Source organism: Poecilia formosa, unplaced genomic scaffold (genome assembly GCF_000485575.1).
Source record: "Poecilia formosa unplaced genomic scaffold, Poecilia_formosa-5.1.2 Scaffold28, whole genome shotgun sequence".
Taxonomy (NCBI): domain Eukaryota; kingdom Metazoa; phylum Chordata; class Actinopteri; order Cyprinodontiformes; family Poeciliidae; genus Poecilia; species Poecilia formosa.
In genome coordinates, this window is record NW_006799967.1 from 179,065 (window position 1) to 201,734 (window position 22,670).

General features: G+C 41.0%; 2 protein-coding genes across 3 annotated transcripts in view; both read left to right on the top strand.

Annotated features, from left to right (window-relative positions):
- Nucleotides 1-16,153, top strand: part of arsb (arylsulfatase B) — an 18,878-nt gene extending 2,725 nt beyond the window's left edge. Inside the window, exons 3-8 of one of the 2 annotated variants that reach the window (XM_016669826.1) lie at nucleotides 402-592; nucleotides 687-894; nucleotides 2,818-3,061; nucleotides 4,263-4,333; nucleotides 13,881-13,980; nucleotides 14,067-14,197. In XM_016669826.1, the coding sequence (XP_016525312.1) occupies nucleotides 402-592; nucleotides 687-894; nucleotides 2,818-3,061; nucleotides 4,263-4,333; nucleotides 13,881-13,980; nucleotides 14,067-14,112 (860 nt within the window). In that variant the 3' untranslated portion in view covers nucleotides 14,113-14,197. Of the gene's footprint in view, nucleotides 1-401; nucleotides 593-686; nucleotides 895-2,817; nucleotides 3,062-4,262; nucleotides 4,334-13,880; nucleotides 13,981-14,066; nucleotides 14,199-15,655 lie in introns of those variants that run through there. The other variant, XM_007548772.2, reaches the window with a different exon arrangement.
- A 5,787-nt stretch (nucleotides 16,154-21,940) lies between these two features.
- lhfpl2a (LHFPL tetraspan subfamily member 2a) overlaps nucleotides 21,941-22,670 on the top strand; it is a 46,358-nt gene continuing 45,628 nt past the window's right edge. Inside the window, exon 1 of the mRNA XM_007548773.2 lies at nucleotides 21,941-22,187. The gene's annotated coding sequence lies outside the window, so the exon portion shown is untranslated. The remainder of the gene's footprint in view (nucleotides 22,188-22,670) is intronic.

Below are 22,670 nucleotides of genomic sequence, written 5' to 3' on the forward strand. Positions count from 1 at the left end.
TGTCAAACATTGAGAAGTTTTAATTTTTGTTATCAAACATTATGAAGCCTAAAAGAAAAAAGAAAAACCAGAAATATACAAAGCTCTTCTGAGGCCTGGTAACAAGTCATAATTGGATTCAGGTGTGCAGAACCAGGGGACCCATCCAAAACATGCGCTGCCTTCTAAGGGTTTGTGTGTCACTGACATCTAGTGGTCGGTGTGGATATAACAGTCGACTAAACACTCCGCTCGCTATATCTCCGCAAACTGCAAAATTCCTCGAATCACTTCAACATTGTAAACATTTATAGCATAATATGATGATATTGTAACACAAATACTAGTAAGGAAGTGATTTTGAGGGGGGAAGAAAAAAGTTTAATGGCCGCGGGTTTGAAGTCGTAACCTTTGCGTCGCAGGTTACCTGACGGGAAGTGAGGACTACTTCACTCACGAGCGTTGCTATGACATCGCTCCTCTGAATCTGACGCGCTGCGCGCTGGACCTCAGGGACGGAGAGGAGGTGGCCGCCGCGTATAAAGGAGACTATTCCACTGAGCTGTTCAGTCAGAGAGCTGTCAGTGTCATCAAGAAACACAACTCCAGCAAGGTGATGCGCACACACACACACCTCTTTTTTTTATTATTTAGTTTCCCTGCCTTGCATATGAAATATTCTTTCCCCCCCCCCTCTGTTGTCTCAGCCACTGTTCCTGTACGTGGCGCTGCAGGCGGTTCATTCACCCCTGCAGGTACCGGAGCGTTACTTGGCCCCCTACAGTTTCATTGAGGACCGTCATCGCAGGCTGTACGCCGGCATGGTGTCGGCCATGGACGAGGCCGTGGGCAACATCAGCCTGGCTTTGCAGCAGGAAGGGCTTTGGGACAACACGGTCCTCGTGTTCTCCACAGGTACACAACCACACGCTAATCCACAGAACCAAACACAAATACACAGCACACTTTCTAGTAATTATCTGTTAAAACAAACAACAAAAACAGCATTATTTTACTTTTACTTCACTGTCGTAGAGTTGCATAACATAACTATCTGTAACCTTTACAACCTAAAGAGCCATTTTGCCCCCAGGACAGTCAAATAAAACTCGCAAATATTGCACGATTATTGAAAAAAAAAGAAGACAAATTTTAGACAAATATCTACTTTAGAAAAGTAGTAGAATAGATGGATAGATAGATAGATAGACCGGTTTTTCCCTTCTAGAGACTAAAATATTTGCATGTCTGCCAAAAAAAAGAACAAAAATCAAGCTGATCTTAACCCAGTGGTTCCCAAACTTTTTCTTCTGCGCCCCCCCAGTGGTTTCCAAACATTTTCCGGAAAAACAGGTTACAACATGTTAACAATGGATTAAACAGTTTTAACTGCTGATAAAAGTGACAGAGGACACAAATATGGGAAGTGTGGAAGCCTCTACTGTATCAAATTGACAGGAATAACAGAGAGTTGGCCATTCTAAGGTAAAAACCCAGCGCATACAGATTCATATTTTATTTGTTTCTCATCCAGACGGCTTCCCGCGCCCCCCCTGCAATGACACAGCGCCCCCCCTAGGGAGTGCGCCCCACAGTTTGGGAACCTCTGTCTTAACCTGTTCTAATCTTTAATACCCTGGTGTTCCACTAGAGGGCAGCATGTCGCTGCGCTTCTTGGGGCCAGTCAAAGTCCCTGGCCTTTTGACAGTTCTCCATCTGAAAGAAATTTATGAGAGAACATCATCTGGTCATCCAAACATGTAGCCGCTCGCAATTTTCCACATGTGGAACATCTAATGGTTAGCATCTGAAGTAGGCAACCACTTTGAGGGTTATTTTTAGTGGCGTTCATGCTTTTTAATGGCTAATTAGAAAACAGGAACAATGCTTTGATAGTGAAAACGTGAGGTTGGATGCAGTAGGTGGTCCCGTTTCATTGTTTCTTCCACGCATATGGTTGGCTCTGACAGCAGCAGCAGCGCCTCACTGCTGGTCGGAAACACTGCAAATGCTTACAGTCAAAAAAAAAAAAACACACGTAGCAGTGTGTGGATAATCAGTGATGCAACCTTTTATATTTCATGAAACACTTCCCCTCTCCCCCGGTGAAAAGTTTTATCCATCTCCAAGGCTCCAAGGTCGCGCTGTTGTGCTTGGCTTCTGCGTGTCATGACTAACAGGAAGTAAATGAGCCCTGAACTCGCTCTGCCGTTTTACTGTAAGACGTCCGCCTCTTTCGGCGAGGGAGAGCCGCGGCCAAACCGGCGCGGAGGAAAAGAGCGAACAGGCCCGCAGAGCGCCAGAGCAGCTTGGAAAGGCATTAAGGAGCGAGATTTTCCAGAACAGTTTGACACAGGCTACTTCCTGGACTTGCATGACACCCTGCTACTGAAAGGGGATCACTGGCTGGGGAAGCGTGTTTATACCGGACCCACGTAATGCGATGATGACAACCTGTGTGCTACAAAATAAATATAAAAAAAAAAACATCAGTATCGTCAAAATCAGAATCAGCATGTGAGTGAGTAAGTAAAATTTGTCTATATAGCGACATTACGGACATTAAAATCACAAATGTGTCACAAAGACCCAAACATAAAATCAAGAATATAAAAGGTAGCATAAATCAATTAATTGTGATAAATTGAAGTGAGATAATTTCCATTTTTTTCTACTTCACAATAAAAACCAAAAAAAAAAAAATACTAATAAAACGCATCCAACTGTGTGGTTTTTAGCACAACATAAAAACTTAAAGAGGTGTGAAGACTTTTGTTTAGCCTTCGAAGCTGAAATCTGCTTTTCTTTTGACCAGATTTCTCTATTTTTCTCCGCCAGATAACGGAGGCCAGACGGTGTACGCTGGCAGCAACTGGCCGCTGCGTGGGAGGAAGCTGTCGCTGTGGGAGGGGGGCGTGCGGGCAGTGGGGTTTGTTGCTGGCCCGCTGCTGGAAAAACCCGGAACCGTCAGCCGGGAGCTCATCCACATCTCTGACTGGCTGCCCACCCTGGTCGGCCTGGCGGGTGGCAGCACTGGCGGCACAAAGCCTCTGGACGGCTTCAACGTGTGGAAGACCATCAGGTGCTGCCCCTCTGTCCATGCGGACTCCGTGTCAACAGAGCTAATCGATTGAATTACTTTCGTAGCTGGATGGGTTTTTCCCCCCGTGTTTTATGGAACTTTGTAAAGGAGCGATTACAGTGCGGAGGGGTCACATGCGGCCGCTCGCAGACCACAGACGTACTTTCCGTGTGAGTTTGGCAAACTGTCAGCGAGTCCCGTCTGACCGACACGCTGCAGCCCTGTGAAAAAGTATTTGCCCCCGTTTTCAAAATTCCCTTGTTTTTGCTCCAAACCAGACATTAGCGACCCTTTTCATTTCAAGGAGCTGCGTTTGCCCTCGGCCTATTTTAGGGCTGAGAAACATATCGTGATATAAGACTTTCAAATCAGTCGACATCGATGATTTTGTTTTAAATGTCTGAAATTCTGCCAAATTGGTGCGTGGCCTTTCCTGTTTCATCCACATCGTTGTCGTTTATTTTTAAACGGTTATGAGCTGCGATGGGGAAACATGAACCTGCTGCTGCGCTAGTCAATCAACAGATTGTTGCTAGGTAACCAAAGAGTGAGTGAGTGAGTTAGTTGATGCCACCAGCCGTGCTTAGCTAGTTTTGAGAGGTTGATGAACTAAAGCCTTTCCTCTGCCCACATCTCCCAGAATCGGAGTTCAATAAAATTATTCAATATTCTTTCAGATGTATTATTTATCTATGTTGATCATGTGTCCTTCACGATATGTATTGTTATTGATTTATTTCGAACAGACAATAAAAGTAAAAAACTGAGAGAGAAAAAACAGGACAAATAGTTATGCTAACTGACATGCAGTCATGATCATTTATTGGGTCTCTGATGGACCGAATCAGCACACTGCCACGACAACGCCGTACATCTCCACTCGCCTCCAGGAGGCCGACCTGTCGGCTAACGGCAGGACAGGAACCGAGCAGCAGGCAGCAGAAGAGCCAGAGTTATTTTAGTTGTGTTATCAGAGCGTGTGGTGAACGCGAGGGGAGCGTTTTCTCGGCGGTGGACTGCGGTCAGAGGCTGGCAAACGGCAGCCAGCTGGTTCACATTTACAGATCCCAGCGGGGTTTTCACTGTGCATGAGTCAGACGTCACCATCCCTCTGTGTGTGTGTGTGTGTGCGCGCGTGTGTCCATGTGTTCAACAGTAACGCCCCCCTTTTCTTTTTTCTTTCCTTTTTTGTTTTTTGCAGCAAAGGCTTCGCCTCGCCCAGACAGGAGCTGCTACACAACATCGACCCTTTGTATTCTGACCTCGCTCCATGTAAGTTCCTTCTTCCGTCCGGACCAATTATGAGGACCCATTGTCTGAACGGACTGTTATTCATTTTTTTTGGTCTGAAAAAAACAAAACAAAAAAAAAACAAATCCATACATTTAAGAATGACAAAGTCAACTTTCTTTTCCATTTTATTTTAACATCCCTCTTTGGCCAGTAGGGAAGCACTTGGTCTTGGCTCCTTGATTGTTCGTTTTCTCCAATCTTCTAATTGTCTTGAGTTAAGGAGATTAAAAACACCTGCCTTACCTGAACAGCGTTAAAAAAAAAAACCCTTAATACTGTGGACAACTTAAAAACGCAAAGTATGAATTAAAAAAATTCAGGTCTTTGGGGGTTTATAGAAGCCCTGATCCTCTTTCAACAAATATATTTTTTTTGCAGAGCTGAGAAAAATGTTTCCCTAAGGGGAGATTTAAAAAAAAAAAGTATGTGTTGTGCACACCTATGCTGAATATATCGATTATTGGAAACATTGACATAAGGGTCCCATTTTCCTACTTGCACACAAGTACTTTCCCTGCTAGAAACCACAACAATTACGAAGCAATAAACAGATTTTTTCCACAGACTTCTTTTGTTTTTTCCCTTTAAACTTTAATTCTAAGCTAAAAGAGTTCATGAATTTGAGGAAAGGGTAAACATCTTGCTAAACACAAGCTGCAGCCTAGGGCTGCTTTAGTCGCTCAGATGTTTGTTGTTTTGACGTCGTTGTTAATTTTATCGCCTCCTGCTGTCGTATCGCAGGTATGACTTTGTCATGTTTTTTAATTGATTGTGCAAATATTTTTCACAACAAAGGGAAAAAATGTTTTAAAATCGTAATCATAGAGTAGCTGAGGCCTAATGTGAGATCAACAACCTTATAATGAGAGTAGTTTTGTATTAGCAGGTACATGCTAATAGCTCCAGGCATGCTAGCCTAGCTAGCCTCAGGGATGTGAAAAACTCAGCAAAAAAACAAAAAACAAAAAAAAAAACAATTTGTTGAATGAGAACAGTGTTCCCATGACTGCCTACATTTTTATTCAAATTTGCCACACTCCAGTCAAAGGTAATGTTAAGTCATAAAGACCGTAGAGTTGTCTTTATCCACTGTAGAAATGATTAAAGTAGCATTAGCCAAACTTTCCAAAGCGATTAACATTTGGGTAGATTATGATTTAAAGCTTATATAAATGAGATTTAGTACTTGACTTGCTATATTAAGACACCCTAAAATTGGACCTTGTCTTGTCTAAAATCAACAGTAGAAAAAGAAAAAGCTAAATGCTAGCTAAACCCCACAGCTTATGCAGTTACAAAATTAGACATTTACGTGTGTCTGTGTGCTGATTGATGATTTCTTATTTTTATATGGAAAAATGAAGGGTTGAGGTTATGTTGTACTTAACAGTAATGCAGTTTGGTGCAAAATACACATAGGATATAAATTAATTGAGGTAATGTTTTTTTTTTATAAAATTTTTTAAAAGTGGGATAATTTAGGTTAAAAAAAAGAGCAATTTTGAGACATGAGCTATTCTGCGTTTGATAACCAGATTATTTATTCATAGCCCTTCACAAATTCCTAACTACCAAGTTTTCTTTGGAGTCTGATTGCAATGTACCCATGAAAAATCATCTTTAAACAACTGGTTTGTTCTCATGCGGCTGTAAAAACAGCCCAGCGGCGATCTACATCACAGTGAATATGACAGGTATCACGATTCTAAAGAATATATCCCTGCTGCGCTGTAAATCCCGCCGCTTGACTAGGTTTCGTCAGGTTTCTGGATTCCGTGGAGTACCGAAATTTACTGCCTCTAATTTACCTACCATGAGCATTCCCGAACTGTGGGAGAATACTTCGCTGGTCCGTTTCAAGCTGTCCAAGTCGTGATTCATCTCCGGGCGACGGCCAGCGGCTTGATAAAGCCGAGAAGATGGAAACCTCCTGTCGCGTCTTTTCTCCTCCCATGTTCGCGCTGTGCGGGATGCGTGTTTCTCCTCGTCCGCCGGTGTACATCTGCTGTTTTCTTTCCTCCCAGCATGGGCAGGAATATCAAAGGAACTTTGTTTGAGTTTTGGATTCGCGCAGCAGATCCCAAAGCATGTCGTTGTGTAATATTAGACAAAGCCTTTTTCCAGTGCACAAAAATATGTTTGCTCTAAGCTTGTTTGTAGATTAGAGGATGTTCGGTGTGTTTGTGGACTGTATTTTTGTCACAGTACAACAAGAAAGAAAACTTCAGTATTTAAGAAAAGACCAGGAAAAGTTGGGCAGAATGATACAGTAGAGTCCTGGTTTTTCACAGGAATAAAGTTGTGAGGTTTCAATAAGGATGAGTCTCCTACGGGAAGTTGCAATGTTGCGATCGCAAATATTAACGCAAATTCACTCATCGTTCGCAAATTCTGCGCTGACTTGCTGTTTTTACCAGTCATCGCACGTTTCCGCAAATCTGACCAGTCATATACCTTAATGTCTGCTGTATTTCCTTCTTTTCTGACCAATCACTGCAACTCAGCTGAATTTTGACCAATGCCATTAGCCCCCTTGGTGACACTTTATTTGACTGGATGTGCATAAACCTGACACGACACTCGTCATGAACATGAAGGAGTCTTTGTGAATGTTTACGACTGTTGTCGCGAAGTGTCATTTGGGACTTTTAATGCAAAGTTGATTCTATTAATGAACTGTTAATGTAAGTTTTACTGCAACTTTGCATAAACACGTAATTATTTAGCAAATAATGCTAAGTTGACACTTTCAATGCACTTGCAATGCAACTTTTAATGCAAACGTGTATTAAAAGTGGAATTATTTACCAAACAGTCAAACATTCATGAAGACCACTTCAGATAAAGTGTTACTGCCCCCTTTTCATTTAACTTCCTGTTTCACAGTGACTCTTGAAAAATCAAACCTGCAAGATGAAAGCATGTGTGATGCTAAATGGTTACCTTTGCTTTTTTTTTTTTTTGCATCAACTATTTTGAGAAGTTCTATAGGATTTGCTTGTACTGTGTTATGTACTGGTTCATACTAACATCCATGAATATAAATATGGAATATTTCTTTGGTACTTTGACAAACTCCTCAGGAGATGGTTTTATTTCTTTTAAGGTGCTACTTCAAAAAGGTACTTAGAATGTTATTTGTACTTTGCATATTAACTATGTTAAAATCCTGTCTTTTTTGGGGGGAAGGTAATGTGCAGCAATTTCAACTTTTGTTGTGAGACCACGTAATAGCATAAATAAAGCTTTAAAAAATGTGCAAGTTTTTCTTAAGATTCCCGCAACATCAGTAGCTTTAGGTCGCCATAAAAAAAACAAAAAACGTCGCAGTTACTCCAAGAAGAAGCCGAACGACCCACGGTTACTTCACAGCTCAGTATTGACTACAAATGCTTGCCCCGCTGTTCAGATTTTTTTTTTTTTTGCAAAGAAACAATGTTTGAAAACCGTGTATTCTTGTCCTCCATCTGTTACATAACGTCCAAGTGAAATACACAGAAGTTTGTGACGAAAACTAAATCCTTCTGCATCTGGTTCACTATCAGAGGATGTCTTGTTCTTGTTTATGAGAGAAACGATTATTTAAAAGAGATACATGTTTCATCTTCACACTTTGTTAGAGCCTCTTCTTGTTGCTATTCAGTCATAACGTTACTGAAGTTGTGATTAGTCATTGTTATCAGCCAGCAGTGGTGAATGCTAGTTTTTAGAGCTGGGTGTATCATGCGTTGTTTAACCTCTGATTGTAGGGAGGATTCCTGGAAGAGGGTCATGTGACTGAGGACACACTGGAGACACAGAGGGGTGGACTCCTGCCTTAACCACTTAATAATTTGTGAACCCAACCACCACCTCCATCTCGGAGGGCTTAATGGGACTCTGGTCTGTGGCAGCTATTTCTGACTTTGAGGTGAAGACTGGACCTTCGGCATTTAAAAATACCATGCTTTTTTTCTTTATTACCTTTTTTGTTATTCTGAAATCTGATGTGCCACAGTAGGGGTGTAATTGGTCAGTGGAGGAACAGATGTGAACTACAAAATCAGTTTTGCTACTACCTACTAGCTGTAGCTAGCTACTAGCTGACATGAGGCAACCGAACATTCTGGAATGTGGGAGCCTTGAGGAAAGCTAATAGCGAGCTAGTCAAACTGAAGCCCCTCTGCTAGTTGGGCTTCAGTTAGTTGCCTCATTAAAGATGTTTTCCTTGTTTATCCAAAATGAATGTTGGACGCTGGCGAAGCTAATTGAGGTGAAGATGTAGCAGACACATCCAGGGTGTACCCCACCTCGGCATTCCACACGCTGGCCTCTGGAACAGGCTCCCACGGGTACAGGAAGTAGATGGTGATGGTTTGTGCATTGCTTAACGGTATGAGTCCCATGGTTTTAGCCCTTAACTTGCAATCATTGTAACATCCTTTGTGACAGCTTTATGAACCAGAGCGCAGTGTTTTTAATATGTGGTGGCGAGTCTCTTCCTGTGACCTCAGCTCTGCGTTGCGGATTGTAATTTGAACAACACACCCACACCAATATATCTCGCCGAGCTGTTTTGACACGGGGCTGTTTTCGAGCGGCTTGTGGAAAACAAGGGATTAGCGAGAACATTTGTTTGGGCCTTTATGGAAAGTAGGGTTGGAAGGTTGCAAATCTAGTAGCTTAGCAACAGAGTTTTCCTTGACTTTACCGATGAAGAAAGTTATAGTGCCAAAGGTTTTCATGTCTAAACAATATCAATTTCAATATCATTCAATTATACCTGTGGCTCTCGTGTTTCTACACTCTACTTTCCATTAACTTTGACTGGCTTCACTGTTCCTAAGGAAGAAAAGTGTCCCCCACCCCCACAGCATGATTCTGCCACTCCACACCCATTCAATATTCAATAAATTAGATGATTATTGAAAAGTCAATTTATTTCAGTAACTCCATCACAATATATATAGATTAATTAGACAAAACTGATGTTTTAACACCTTTATTTCTCTTTATTTTCCACTTGCAGGTAATGAAAAGGAGACATTACAAATTTGAATATTACATCAGCCCAATAAAAATAACTTTTTAATCAAAAGTATGTTTAACACCTGCTTAAAACTTGTTTTCAAATTGTACTTGCTTCCAAAACTTTTCAGATCTTTACATGTAAAAAAGAGATTTTTTTTTTCTGTTGCGTTCTGGACTGACAATCTCCAAAGATTTGGTCGGAAAGCTTGAACTCCTGACCTCTCGAATCGGCCGAACCTACAAAAGCAAGCGTATACGGTAATTAGCCGGAGTTCGGCTGAACAAAATGTTGAAAGTCCGGCTGCTGACGGCTCCGTTTTATGGAGCCAAATCCCATGGTGCCTGGGATTCTCCTCAAAGTTTACTGGTGACCATTACTATATAAATCACTGAGGCGGCGAAGAGCAACACTACAGCTTTACAAGCTTACGCCATCGTGTTTCATGTTGAAATCTTTGTCAGCCACCAAACCGACAACAAGCCTCCCTTTCTTAGCATTCCTGGTTTTGGGATTCCTCTCCTATTGAGGCTGCTTCTCACTTTGAGTTCCTTCCCCTTTTTCCTCTCAGTCTCTTGTCATTCTTTTGGTTTTTTTTGGGTTTAATTCATGAAAAGGGTTCTATTTTTTTCTCCCCCCCGACATACTCTCCTCCTTTCAAGTTGGCTTTGAAAAAAATTCCTTTTCCTGTTGCTCTCGCAGAGGGGATGTCGACTAAATGTGTCACAGAGGGGTCCCCGACGCTCTCAATTGTTGGGAGAGGCACAAAGGAGGTGGTGTGGGGAGAGAAGTCTTGGACTTGACCCAAGACTTGTAACACCCCCAGATTTCCCTACAAAGCTCTTCAGCTTTTTCCCCTCTAGCTGTTTCTCTGATTCAAAATATTCCTCGCTCTACTCGCTCCTCCTCTCGCAGAGCGTCTGCCGTGGGTCTAGAAGAGCGTATCGTCTTCCCAAGCCCATCCGTGGAATGATTTTAACACGTGGACATGTGGGGAAAACCGTTGGAGGCCCAAATTCCTTAAATTAGCGAAAGCTCAAGCACCAGGAAACAAATCAAAACCAGTAAAGCTCACATAATTTATGTTCCCACCTGCTTGCACACAAAAAAAAGTGTTTATTCCTCTTGAATTTTGTCTCGAGGTCTAATGTATTTTATTGGAACGGTATGTGACAGTCCAACAGAAAAGTCGGTCTGCATCGCTGTGAAGTGGAAGGAAATGATAAATGGGCTTCAGATACTTTGAGAAACAAAAATCTCAGTAGGTTGGAGTGCATTTCTGTTCAGTCCTCCTGTGTCGATACTTTCCAGAACCGTCTCACTGCAGCCACAGGCGCAAGTGTTTGGGTTCTACCAGTTTTTCACATCTGGAGACGATCGTTTTGACGTGCTCATCTTTTTTTTTTTTTTCCAAAATAGCTCAAGCTCAGTTCGCTTACATTGTGTCCGCTGACTCTGAAAGAGTCTTCAATTCAAGCCTTAAAATGTCTTAAATCCATTGAAAAACAATAAGTTGGCATTAATTATGGTATTCACAGGTCTTAAATTTTGTTGTGGCAGGACTATTTAATTGGATATATTCTATGTAGTTTCCTTTTTTCTTGCATAACTTTACTGTTACTCAAAACTTTGATCCTGCGTTCACTGCGGCTGTGGCTACCAGTAGTTAGTTGCTAATATACCCTAGGGCAGGGGTGGCCAAGTCCAGTCCTCAAGAGCCACCATCCTGCAAGTTTCAGATGCATCCCTGCTTCAACACACCTGAATCAAATGACTGGCTCGTTATCAGGCCTCTGTAGAGCTGATCCCGGTCTGTTGGAGTAAGGATACTTCTAAAACTTGCAGGATGGTGGCTCTCGAGGACTGGACTTGGCCACCCCTGCCCTAGGGGCTAATTAGCTCACCTTTTTACATCCATTATGGGCAAGTGCAAAGTTTATCAGCAGGATTTGGTTTGCTCACTTCTGTTGCCAACTGATACAATTTGCTTCTTTGCAGTTTTCCTTTGTACGTTTGTCGTGACGCAGGTCTTAAATTTCATTCATAATGGTCTTAAAAAGGTCTTAAATTTGAGTTGGTTAAACCAGCAGAAACCCCAGCTCAGATATAGAGAGTCTTTGATCATCGTTGTTCAAGCTTTGCTACAATTTCACAGTTCAAATTTGGACAGAACTTTTACTGATGGTGTAGCTCATATTCAGGTGCGTTTAGTAGTCCGGATATTACGGTGACATTGACTTTACACGCACTATTATGAGTGTGTCTTGTAAAATAAACATGTCTCCAACACATATTACTATTGAAGCGAGAAGCGGCCATATTGAACCCTAAAGTCGGCCTTAAATATGCTAACTGTATGGGTTAGGGGTCCAACTTTGGGTGGCATTCCAGTTGTTTTTTCCAACTGGGCAGTGGGAATTGAACGCAGCACCAGCTCCGTTTAGCTTATTGTTCACTAATGTTCTCCAGGAAACCTCTGAGGCCTTCACAGCTGGATTTACTCTTCGTTTTTGTGTTTTAAAATTATGGGCTTGTTTCTGTCTATCTGCCACCTAAAATCCTAATAAAAATACATTAAAGTTTGTGGTTGAAAACAAAACTGAAGGCTTATGAATACTTCTGTAAGGCACTGCACATACCACTCCGTTGTGCAACAGCGCCTGTTTAGTTCGCAGGCCTCTCCCCGTTGAGCAGCCCGGCTGAATGCATGTGAGAGCCATTAAGATGCCCGCATGTCACTTGCGCAACGAAGAGTGAAGAGCTGAATGTCGTAGCTTTTATCATGTGGTTCAGAAACGCTGAGATCGGAAATGTTTTGACTCTCGAGTCATGTTACTGCGGTGGACGGGCTTCGCGTGGGTTGCGGCGTTGTCCATACGCAAAGAACGCGAGGAAGAACTTTCTTTTTTCTTTTTATTTTCTTTGCTCTTTCAGCGCCGTGAGGCTGAGATCACTTGCAAATCTGCCTAATCAGGAGCACATTGTTGGGGTCAGCAGCGGCATGAACCTGGGAATGCTCCAAGGCCAGGTTTCCCTTGCTTCTCTTGGAAATCACAGACATGTGTGCTCCCTTTCTGGGAGATATTTTTTTCCCCGTCGGCTGAGAAAGCTCACTGTGGGAGGTTCCTGAAAATCCTGGACATTGTCAATACAAGGACAAATAATTGACTTTTGCTTCGTGAAAGCGGAGAAAGTGTTGCCAACTGGTGACTGCGGCTGTAATTTTTCATCGTATCTGTGGAGCTGCACTCATGGTGAATTACTCATTGTGCTTGGCAGGCGTAGAAGACTGGTGCTGACTCGACCACATCACCGCCATTTGTCAGATTTCTACATTTAAATGCTCCAAGTTTGAGGAAAATCCTGCCTATTACAATTTCTCTCGTCAAAGATTGCCTACCAATTAAAAATAATTGCTTATTGATGTTTTGTCTGTGTGTGTGTGTGCGCCCGCCCACGTGTGTGTGGGTAACCTTGCTGAGGATGTCCGGATCAGATTGTGTTGCCTCACAAGTCCAAGTCCTTTGATTTTGATAACGAATCCCAACCCATTAATTCAAAAATACATTAAAAACAATGAAGAGGAGCGTAGAAACATACCCAAGATGTCCCTGTTTTTAAAATGTTACCCACCTTATTTGTCATTTAACAGAACACTAACAGCAGTGTGAATCAAAGGCAGATTTTTTTTGTACCCCTCTCCTGACTGATACTACAGTTACCCAAAGGATGCAAAGATCAGGAAAATCAGCTGAACTTTAGTTTTGGTTAGGCCTATCACAGTAAGAAATAAATGAATTAATCACTGATCAATTGAAATTAGTTCAATAATTTACATTTGCATGATTTATACTTTTTCTCTTTTTCTAACTAAACTGGACGGCAAAAGTTTTCAGTCTGGTCTCAACTAACACTTTTTGTTTACAGAGACTTCATAATTTGTTTTATTTGTTTTTTGTTTATTTATGTTGAATATTTAAAATGTCTTCCAGTTCCTGTGTTCATGTTGATCTTTGAGAATGTGTCCTTGTGCTATTATACCACTATCATCATATTACTTAAAAGTGGTCTCAAAACAATAATATCGTTTATCGCAATAACTTCTGGGACAATTTATCGTCCAGCAAACGTTGTTATTGTGACGGGTCTGGTTTTGGTAAATGAAGACACGTTGATGGATGTGAACTCCAGAAGACCAAAAGATGTTTCTTAGCATCTCGCTACGCTCTAGCTAGGCTGAGAAGACCCTCCCACTGCACTATTCGACTATATTCCTGTTGTATTTTGGGAAAAAATTAATCTTTCACAGACATTTCATTGGAACGTCAGGAAACGTCATCAGCTTTGTGGAAAAATAACACAAATCATTTTAAACAGGAGGGATTTCAATAAGCTTTGTTTGTTTTAAACCACTTTGCTTTTCCTCTGCTGATTCTTCGTCACCCGTCCCCCCCCCCCCTCCTTTTTTTCTGTCTATTTATTTTGACGCCTTCATTCGATACCGACTGCGATGTTCAGGCATGCGCTCGGCTTCGGTGCCGTTCTTCCGTGCCGTCTGGATTAACACAGACACCCACAGAAGGGGCTTTGTGTCTGCCGGTGGTCTGATATCCTCTGGGTCAGCGTTTTCGAATGTTTTTTTTTCTTTTTGTTTTTGGAAGGTGGATGAAGTGAAGTATCAGCTCTGTTGTCTTCTCCCCGCAGGTCCTGGCAACCAGAGTCGGTTAACTCTGGCCCGGGGGGTCGCTGAAGACCGCTGGGCCAAGTTCGGCTTCAATGTGTCCATTCACGCCGCCATCCGATCCTCAAACTGGAAGCTGCTGACTGGATACCCAGGTCAGTATTCTTTGTCACCGGTAATGACACGTTTAGTCTAAGTGAAGGCAGAAAGTCGGACACAAGTAGAGCGTCTGTACTGGCATTTACGTTTCATGTTCACTCATTTCTGGTAGAAAACTCGGCCTTTTGTGGGTGAAAGTGTTGGCACAACGATCCTTATTTTCCTTCCTGACATGTTTTAAACTAGTCAAGTTTATCTGTACAGCAAATTTCAGCAACAAGGCAGTTCGAAGTGCTTTGCACCAGAGTAACATCATACAAAACAAGCAAATATTACATTTAATCAAATACCATCATCAATATGCAGCACATATGTTGATCAATGTTCCAGTCACTGTCAATGAAAGTAAACACTTCAGGTGGAACTCAGCGTTTCAGCAGTTTTCCAGTTTTCTGGAAGTTTGTCCCGGATTTGTGCTATGCAGGATTCTGGAAAACGATGGAATTTCATTTCAACATTTTTATTGAAAATATTTATTTAACCAAATCTCTTTTTCTCATTCTTCTGACATTTAGCAAATAAAAATACTTTTGTGGTAATTCTAACTGACCTGTAATGGGAAACTCTGAGAAAACAGTGTTAAATGGAGATATATTTGCTGGGGAGTTTGTTGTTTTTTTTACATTGTGTCTTTTCTAATCTGGTTTCTGTCACATTCTGTGAGAACATCTTGTAACCTTGTCAGACCTGCTGATAAGGAAACTGTCCAAACGTCTGACTCCTTAAAAAACAGTTTACAAGGAGAACAACGAACATCAGTTATTTTTTTCACCACCAACTAGAGAAGGGAAAAAATAAGCACAGGACCACCTCATCAGTCTTTATAAACAATGTGTTTAAAAAGTGAAACGTAGGTAAAGATCAAATGACGTTACATCAGAAAAAGTTCCACAGTGAACGACTTTGTGTTGTAAACATTGTAACAACCTGGCAGGTCCTCCAGCTCTGTAGCTTCATAGCTAATATTAGATGTCAAGCTAATGCTAGCTTGCTTTATTAGCAACTTCAGGACAGTCGGAAGGTTATAGAAGCTAACTTGCTTCTAAGATGCTACGATTAGCCAAAATGTGTAAATACTGAAGCTTATTGAGAGGATCTTGCATTAAAACACATATAATGCATTACCAAGTATTGTTGGTCTAGTTTCTAGTCCTAATTAGTTAGTACACTTGAAATAAGATCAAATTGACTCATAGATAACCTTTCAGTGACATAAAGGAACTTGTTTTAAGTAAATAATTCTCTAATATTTATGAAAAAATACTTGTTATTGACCTATTTCTTGCTGAAAAGTTACTTTTACGTTAGTTTTATCTTATTTCAAGTGTAATAAGAAGTTAGCAGTAGAAACTAGACCAAAAATACTTGGTAAGATTGAGTTTTGGTTTTTTTTTTTAAGTGTATAACACGTTTAGCTGCTACTAGCATGTCCTCTACCTCGTTACCTCCCCAGGCTGCGAGGTTTGGTTCCCCCGACCCGGCTACAACGGGTCAGACTCTGGGGTCCCTAAGCTCGGCCCGCTGAAGCCCATCATGCTGTTCGACGTGGAAAAAGATCCCGAGGAGAGGAACGAGGTGTCGGCCCAGTTCCCTGACGTGGTGGATTACCTCCTCACCAGACTCCAAGAGCACCAGAAAACCGCGCTGCCCATAAACTACCCCGACGACGACCCCCAATGTGACCCGGGGCCCACCGGAGCCTGGGGGCCGTGGGCTTAGATGGAGACAACATGGAGGCATTATGAAGGATCCTATTTGCACTTGGTTCATTTTACCTGTGAATGTTAACAGCAGGGAACATTAGTAATGTTTTTATGAACTTTTTTTTTTTTTTCATTTCTGATGTCCGTACAACATGACATGTCTGAGAGTCTCCGATGCTTTCTGCTTGGTTTTTGCACGTCATTTTTCTCCTTTTGAGAAAATCCACTGACGTGTCGTAGAAATAAAAGAACAGAAACGGCAGGTTTAAATTTTAAAATGTTCAGAATTTATTATTTTATGTGGAGTAAAATGCGTTGAAATTAAAAGCAGATCGCAGCCACATTCCAATTTAATCAAAGCAAAATATATATAATATATAGGATATAATATTCTGGTATTAAGAAACACTACCAACATTCATATGGCTTTGATGGCATCATCTCTGCCTCAAGGCCACATTTTGCGGCGTGTTTCTATTACATAATTAGAAAAAAAGACCTTAAATGTCATTAAACTAGAGAAAAGTTTATATTTATACATTTGTTTGTTTGAATATTTTTTCTAGACACAGAAGGTTCAGTAAATAATGTTTTGATGCTCTTTTTGTGGATCAAAATGGCATTAAAATAGCTCCTAACGTTTTATGAATAAATTCAAGCATTCTCGTTTCCTCTCTTGTTAAAAGGATCTCATGATCCAGACGAATGTGATGCCGTCAGCCGTTAATTATCTGATGGATGAATGTCAACAGAAGTGATTTATACCTGAAATGCTTATTTTAAAGTGGCTCCTTAAAGCTAACCTAATCTAAAAAAAAATTGCTGTAAAAAGAAATGATTTGTCCTGTGTTCTGAGTCTTTTATGTTAGTTGCAAGATGTATTTTATATATACATCTGTATATATAAGGGAAGTTTGATGTTGCTTTGTTTCTTTGTACTGTTCCTTTAGTTTGTGTTGCTGTTGTCCCAACTTCTCTCATTTTGCAGAACTCAGATGTGAAATTAAATTAAAATGAACAAATAAAACAAATATGGCAGGCCAGATTAATATATTATTTATATTGTGTAATTGATTAAAGTCTACCTTTTTTTTTACTGTGTCTGTTTGTGTACAATTATTTTCCACCAAAGATTGTTTTTGTTTTTTTTACATTCCAGGACAAGGTTATTAAAATGTGCTACATCACAGCAATGTTCCAAAAACGATATTAACACGTTTCATTTTGTCCTATGCACATTCTCTGTCTACACCAATGAAGATTATTTCATTTCAGTGTCTGATCTATTTTCCAATTAATTTAGCAAATATATTTTTGACCATTTTATGTCACAAAAAAATGCAGGTATTCTCCATGGCAGTAGTGGCTAATGTAGCAGCATCAGTAAAATCATAGAAGAAATGCAATATACTGCTCAAAAAAATAAAGGGAACATTTCACTTTAGTTTTGTGTGTGGCTCCAAATCCAGGCCTCCATTGGTTAATAAATTTGATTTCCATTGATGATTTTTGTGTGATTTTGTTGTCAGCACATTCAACTTTGTACAGAACAAAGTATTCAATGAGAATATTTCATTCATTCAGATCTAGGATGTGTTATGTGAGTGTTCCCTTTATTTTTTTGAGCAGTGTGTATCTAAGCAAATAAAATCTTATCAAATGAGAATTAAAAAAAAAAATCTGATCAATTTAATGTAACAAAATCAGAGGCCTTAGCTAGATCCCATTAATATAGCTAAGATTAAGAAACAGCTTTCTAACACTTCTTGATTATTGACTTGTTGACATTTTGAACCGTGTAACTCTACAGAAAACGGGACATTACAAACCCTGTTAGTCTCTTCAGGCCAGAATGAGCTTTAAGCCTAATGTGGCTTTTGAGATTTTAGATCACAATTTGCTGAATTATTTATTTAGTGACAGTCAGACCATATGGTCATGCACATGTATTCGCTTAATCTTTAAACAGTTCTAGTTTCAGTTTTTTCTACGACTCTTTAATGCTTTTCAGGAGTAAAATGTTTTTGTTTCCTTTTTCTGTAAAACTCTCCAGACTCTCTCGCTTGGCTTACTCGTTTCTGAATATGAGAACACCACATGATTATTTTATGTTTCTGAGAAAGTCCTCAGTACGTAGCTGAGGTTATAAATTTGCCACCCGCCTCCCCTGTTAGTTTACTCTACAATCAAAACTCTGAATTTCAGGATGGGGAAATATTTCATTTAATTAGACGTTCTGTCCATGTTAAACCAAAGCCTGACACTTTCTCAGCTCGTCTGCAGACTCGCCCCTCCTCGCCGAGTTACGCCGTTCCTGCCCGTGTTATTACCATGGTGGTGTCATGGCCCAACTCTTTTTTTCACACTTGATGCGGCCCGGTGACTCTCAGGCTGAGTCAGCGATGCCTGACTCTAATGTCGCCCCCAATCTGGCTCAAGAGGTCGTTGGGAAAGACACCTATACAGACTTAAAGGTAAATTTCATGTGATCAATTAATCCGTTTTTGCTGCCATTAAAGCTGCAGTATGAAACTTTTACAAAAAAAAAAAGAAATCCCATGTCAATTAAAACTATCACCATGTCATGATGCTATGGAAGGAGATGGTTTGTCTGTGGGAAAAAAAATCAATCTCCTCCACCTTCTACAAGTGATATAATTACAACCTGCAAAAATTTACCACTCCTGGTCAAAAACAACCGATCAGAGCCAAGAGGAGGGTCTTAGCGCTGTCAATCACTCTGCACAATGGCATGGTAGAAAAACAACTCAGGAAAAGCATTCATCTGCTGCTGTGGTCGCTGTGCTAACTTTGGTGAGCCAGCTGTAGCTTGGCAAAAAGTGAGCAGGAGGAGGGTGAAAACAAGAGTGATTGACAGCGCTAAGACCCTCCAGCATACTTGCGTCACACCCAAACGTTAGCGATCGCTATGTTCTTATTCTTCTAAGAAACATCCGAAAGTGCTCTTATGCTAGCTTCAGCTAGCTGTTTATTTCTCTCTCTTTTTGGACGAGTTCTGATCCTCGAGCGCCCTCTGCTGGTAGCTTCTTTAGTAGAAACTGTTATTGCAGCAATTGGGTAAAATGCTGTAAAAACAAGCAATCGTTTCTCAATAGATCCCTTGTACGAAGCAAACCGTGGAAGAAGTGACTGGTTTTTACCAGGCCAGGTTGGAACCAAAAAATTTGGATAATTGAAGTCAACTATCTAAAAAATAGGAGTCAGTTGCTTTTTCACATAAAATTATGTTTGTTTGGATAGTTTTTTGCTTAAGCAATGCCATCGTTGAAAACTGCTTTCCGTGTCAGGTTATTTTTATCTGATCTGTTTCAGATCTGAAAACAGCAGAAATCTGTAAAAGTTGCTACAGAGTAGCAGCGATTATATTTTAAGAACGCCATGCGAAGGACGGACAAGTGGCTGCCATCCTTGAAACCCCTATATGTCCGCAGCGAAGGCCTCGGTCGGCGGTGAAGAGGGACTGGAATTCCAAACAAGATGGCGTCTGTCTGCGCCCCCTGCCTGTGAAAACAGTTTCAAATCAGGCCGACCGACCAGTCAGGAATGTGTTGAACCTCCGTCCTTGAAAGGAGATCCGATTGCTCATCGCACCTCGTAAAGACGGAAGTCCTTGACGGCTCTTTTACAACAATTGGGGGCAACCAGAGAGAAAGAGCCGGGAATGTTCAGGAGCCCGGCAGACAATGAACGGCGAAGGAGGCGGGTTTTTTAAGGTGTCTCTTGTCAGGATGGGAGGAGACACCAGTCTGTTCATCACCAGGCATATGCAGACACCAGATGAGCAAAAACACATGACCGTGTTATTTGTTTGACAAAAACATCTTGGCAGCTTTTCCAAGTCATTACTCCTCCGTCTCCATGCTTCACAGTCGGTATAAAATCTTCCTGCCTTTATGACACATTATGGTTTGGTTTTTTTTTTCAAACTCACAAATTTTAAATGGCCATGGTTTTTCTAAACCAGTGCTCTAGTTTTGAAAGAACTGACTTTCTTTTGGGAAACATTTTAAGGTTTTTGTCTTTTTCTTTATCGACATGAAAAAAACATGTAATGAGTTGCACCATCCTAATTTAGCAGCACGCACATGGCACGATTGACTGTGCTAAGACCCGCCTCCAGCCTCTGATTGGTTGCTTCCAGTTAGCAAGGCGGACAAACTCAATTTTTTCCCCACAGATTATCTGTCCCGTACTGCACCGTCACAACATGGTGACGGTTTCAACAAATATGTATAACAATTTCTGTCTTTTTTTTAAACTAAAGTTACATACTGCAGCTATAGGGAAAATCTGAAGGCATTTTCCTGGGCATTCTGGGTAAATCACTGCAGCCCAGAGATTCAAAGTCCACTCAGATCTCACACAGATGACTGATTCGTCGTCTGTGTGAGCCGAAGTACTTTCACTGGAGACCACTGTTGTTCCGCTCTGACTCTCGAGCCGAAGGTCAGTCGGAGTAACAATGATCCCAGGAACTTCTGATAACATCAAGGCTGTTGTTCCTGACAATACCAACATTTGTTTATGCAGAAACTCCCTGATTGAGTCATGAGACTTCCCTTGTGTTTACACAGCATTCAAACCCCACTGACCGACAAGCAGGAATAAGAGGGCACTGGGAGGCCTGGCACCAGTTGCTCCCCTCCTAGTCTCAACACTCTCAAAATAGTCCACTCAACTCTCCTTCACGGCCGTGTAAACGGTAGCTGGAAGCACAAAAGTTTTTGTTTCGCACCATTCTTATTACCCGAGCCGGTGCCGACCTCCAATTTTTCCGTCACATAATTCTATTGAATTAGGCCAAAGTAGAGGATGGAAGACGACGGAGCCATAAACACTCGAGGAAACAAAGCGAAGTTTGGCAGACATGTTGGACGTCAGTCGAAGGAACCTTCAGCATGTGAACAATCTGCACTGAACGCCGCCGCTGTTCCTCAGCTGCTAGCTTCCCAATAGGAAGGAGGTTAAAAGACGGATTTAGAGAGCGGCATGAAGGCCTTCTCGTTTCACACGCAAACTAAATCTGGTGATGAGTCACCTTTTTTGAACAACTGTTTAAAAAAACAAAACAAAAAAAAATCAGCAAAGTGAGTTGATATAAGCTGTAATTTGATTATGGACTCAGTCATCAAATTACACTTAAAGGTGAATCTGAGTTGACATGTATCAACCCAAAATGCAAATACGAATCTCACAGTTTGTTTTCTGCTTGCTAACTCTACAAATTTACACTAAAGACAGTCATGGTGGGCTTAAATGAAACCCTTCAAAACTATAACCAGCTGTTATCTGACTATTCTGGTGCAAGCGCTGCTGCTATTCTCCAATACATGTTATCTTTCATTAAAGAGAAACTAATTTCTTAATGACAAATGCTTTACAAAAATGGCTACAGCAGCATACATTGGTCATATTTTACCACAGTGGGATATCTAATGCTAAAATGTAACAAAAAATAAAAAATAAAAAAATGAAAAAGTGCAAAAATGAGTGGATTGAGCTATTTCTTGTATTTATTTATTTATTTATTTATTTTTCTTATCAGTTTTACCTGCTCAACAATAAACACAACTTTTAAAAAATCTGTATATTGTTGACCTTTTTTTTTTTTTGACCAATCCTGAGTTGTGGTCAGGGGCCAAACAAAATCATTTCAAGGGCCACAAATGGCCCCCGGGCCACACTTTGGACGCTCAATTCAGAGTAACGATACTCCATAATAAAATTACTAGAGTAAAAGTAAAATGAACAACATTGTAAGAAAAAATACACTTCAAAAATACTTTTTCCCTAAACGTTACTCAAGTAAATGTAACGACCAGTTAGTACGCAAATCTGCCTTTTAGCAACACTTAGTTCTGTTATTATTCCTCCATTTTCAGAAGTAACAAAACGGAATCCTGTTAAACTGAAGGAACACAAACATTTTATGTCGGCGCCTTGTAGCGACATTAAATAGATCCTCTATTGACGAGGGATCCGGATCCAGAGGCTGGTGGATGGGGGGGAGGGCTCTGCCGGGTCACCCAGTCAGTCAGCAGAGTCTGGCTGGACAGACAGGAGGCGGACCGAGCCATTCATTCTTCAGCGAGCCGCGGACAAAACGTGGAGGAGGATGAAGACAGCCTGACGACGAGAAAAGTCACGCCATAACCAAGTCCCGGTCGTCAAACCCGACACTTTTAATTCAAACAGAGAAAGTGGAGAAGAACTTTGAGCCTTCGCAGGGATCAGAGGGCGTCTCGTTCCTCACTGTTCCACGTAAGTATGCGCGTCTGAAGGGAAATGTTTCCAAACTTCTTCTTTAACTTTCCGTTTGTGGCAACAATATAGACCTCTCCTCTTTTTTTTAATCCCTTGTAGCTTTCAATCGGCGTAGATATGGTATTTTATGCCTCAGTGTCTCCACTGTGCTGGCTGCGGGATTTTGAAGGGAAACGCGTGGCAGGAAAGCCGAGCGAACTGATGCGGTGCCAAACAATGCAAAGGCTAAACTTACGGATCCATCAGAAACGCTTTAGGGTTTAACGGGAACGATACAAATCAGGACGATTTGAAACGATTCCGATAATCATAAATAGGAAATCTTTATATTTGCCGACTCGTATTATTTTCCCTTGTGTGCTGTCATAAAGTAAAACACATAGATATAAACAAACAAAAAAAATGATATAGTCTTTGAACAAAAGTAAAAGATGTGTATTTTAAATGCAAAGAACATGTGTAAATAAATAAATATATATA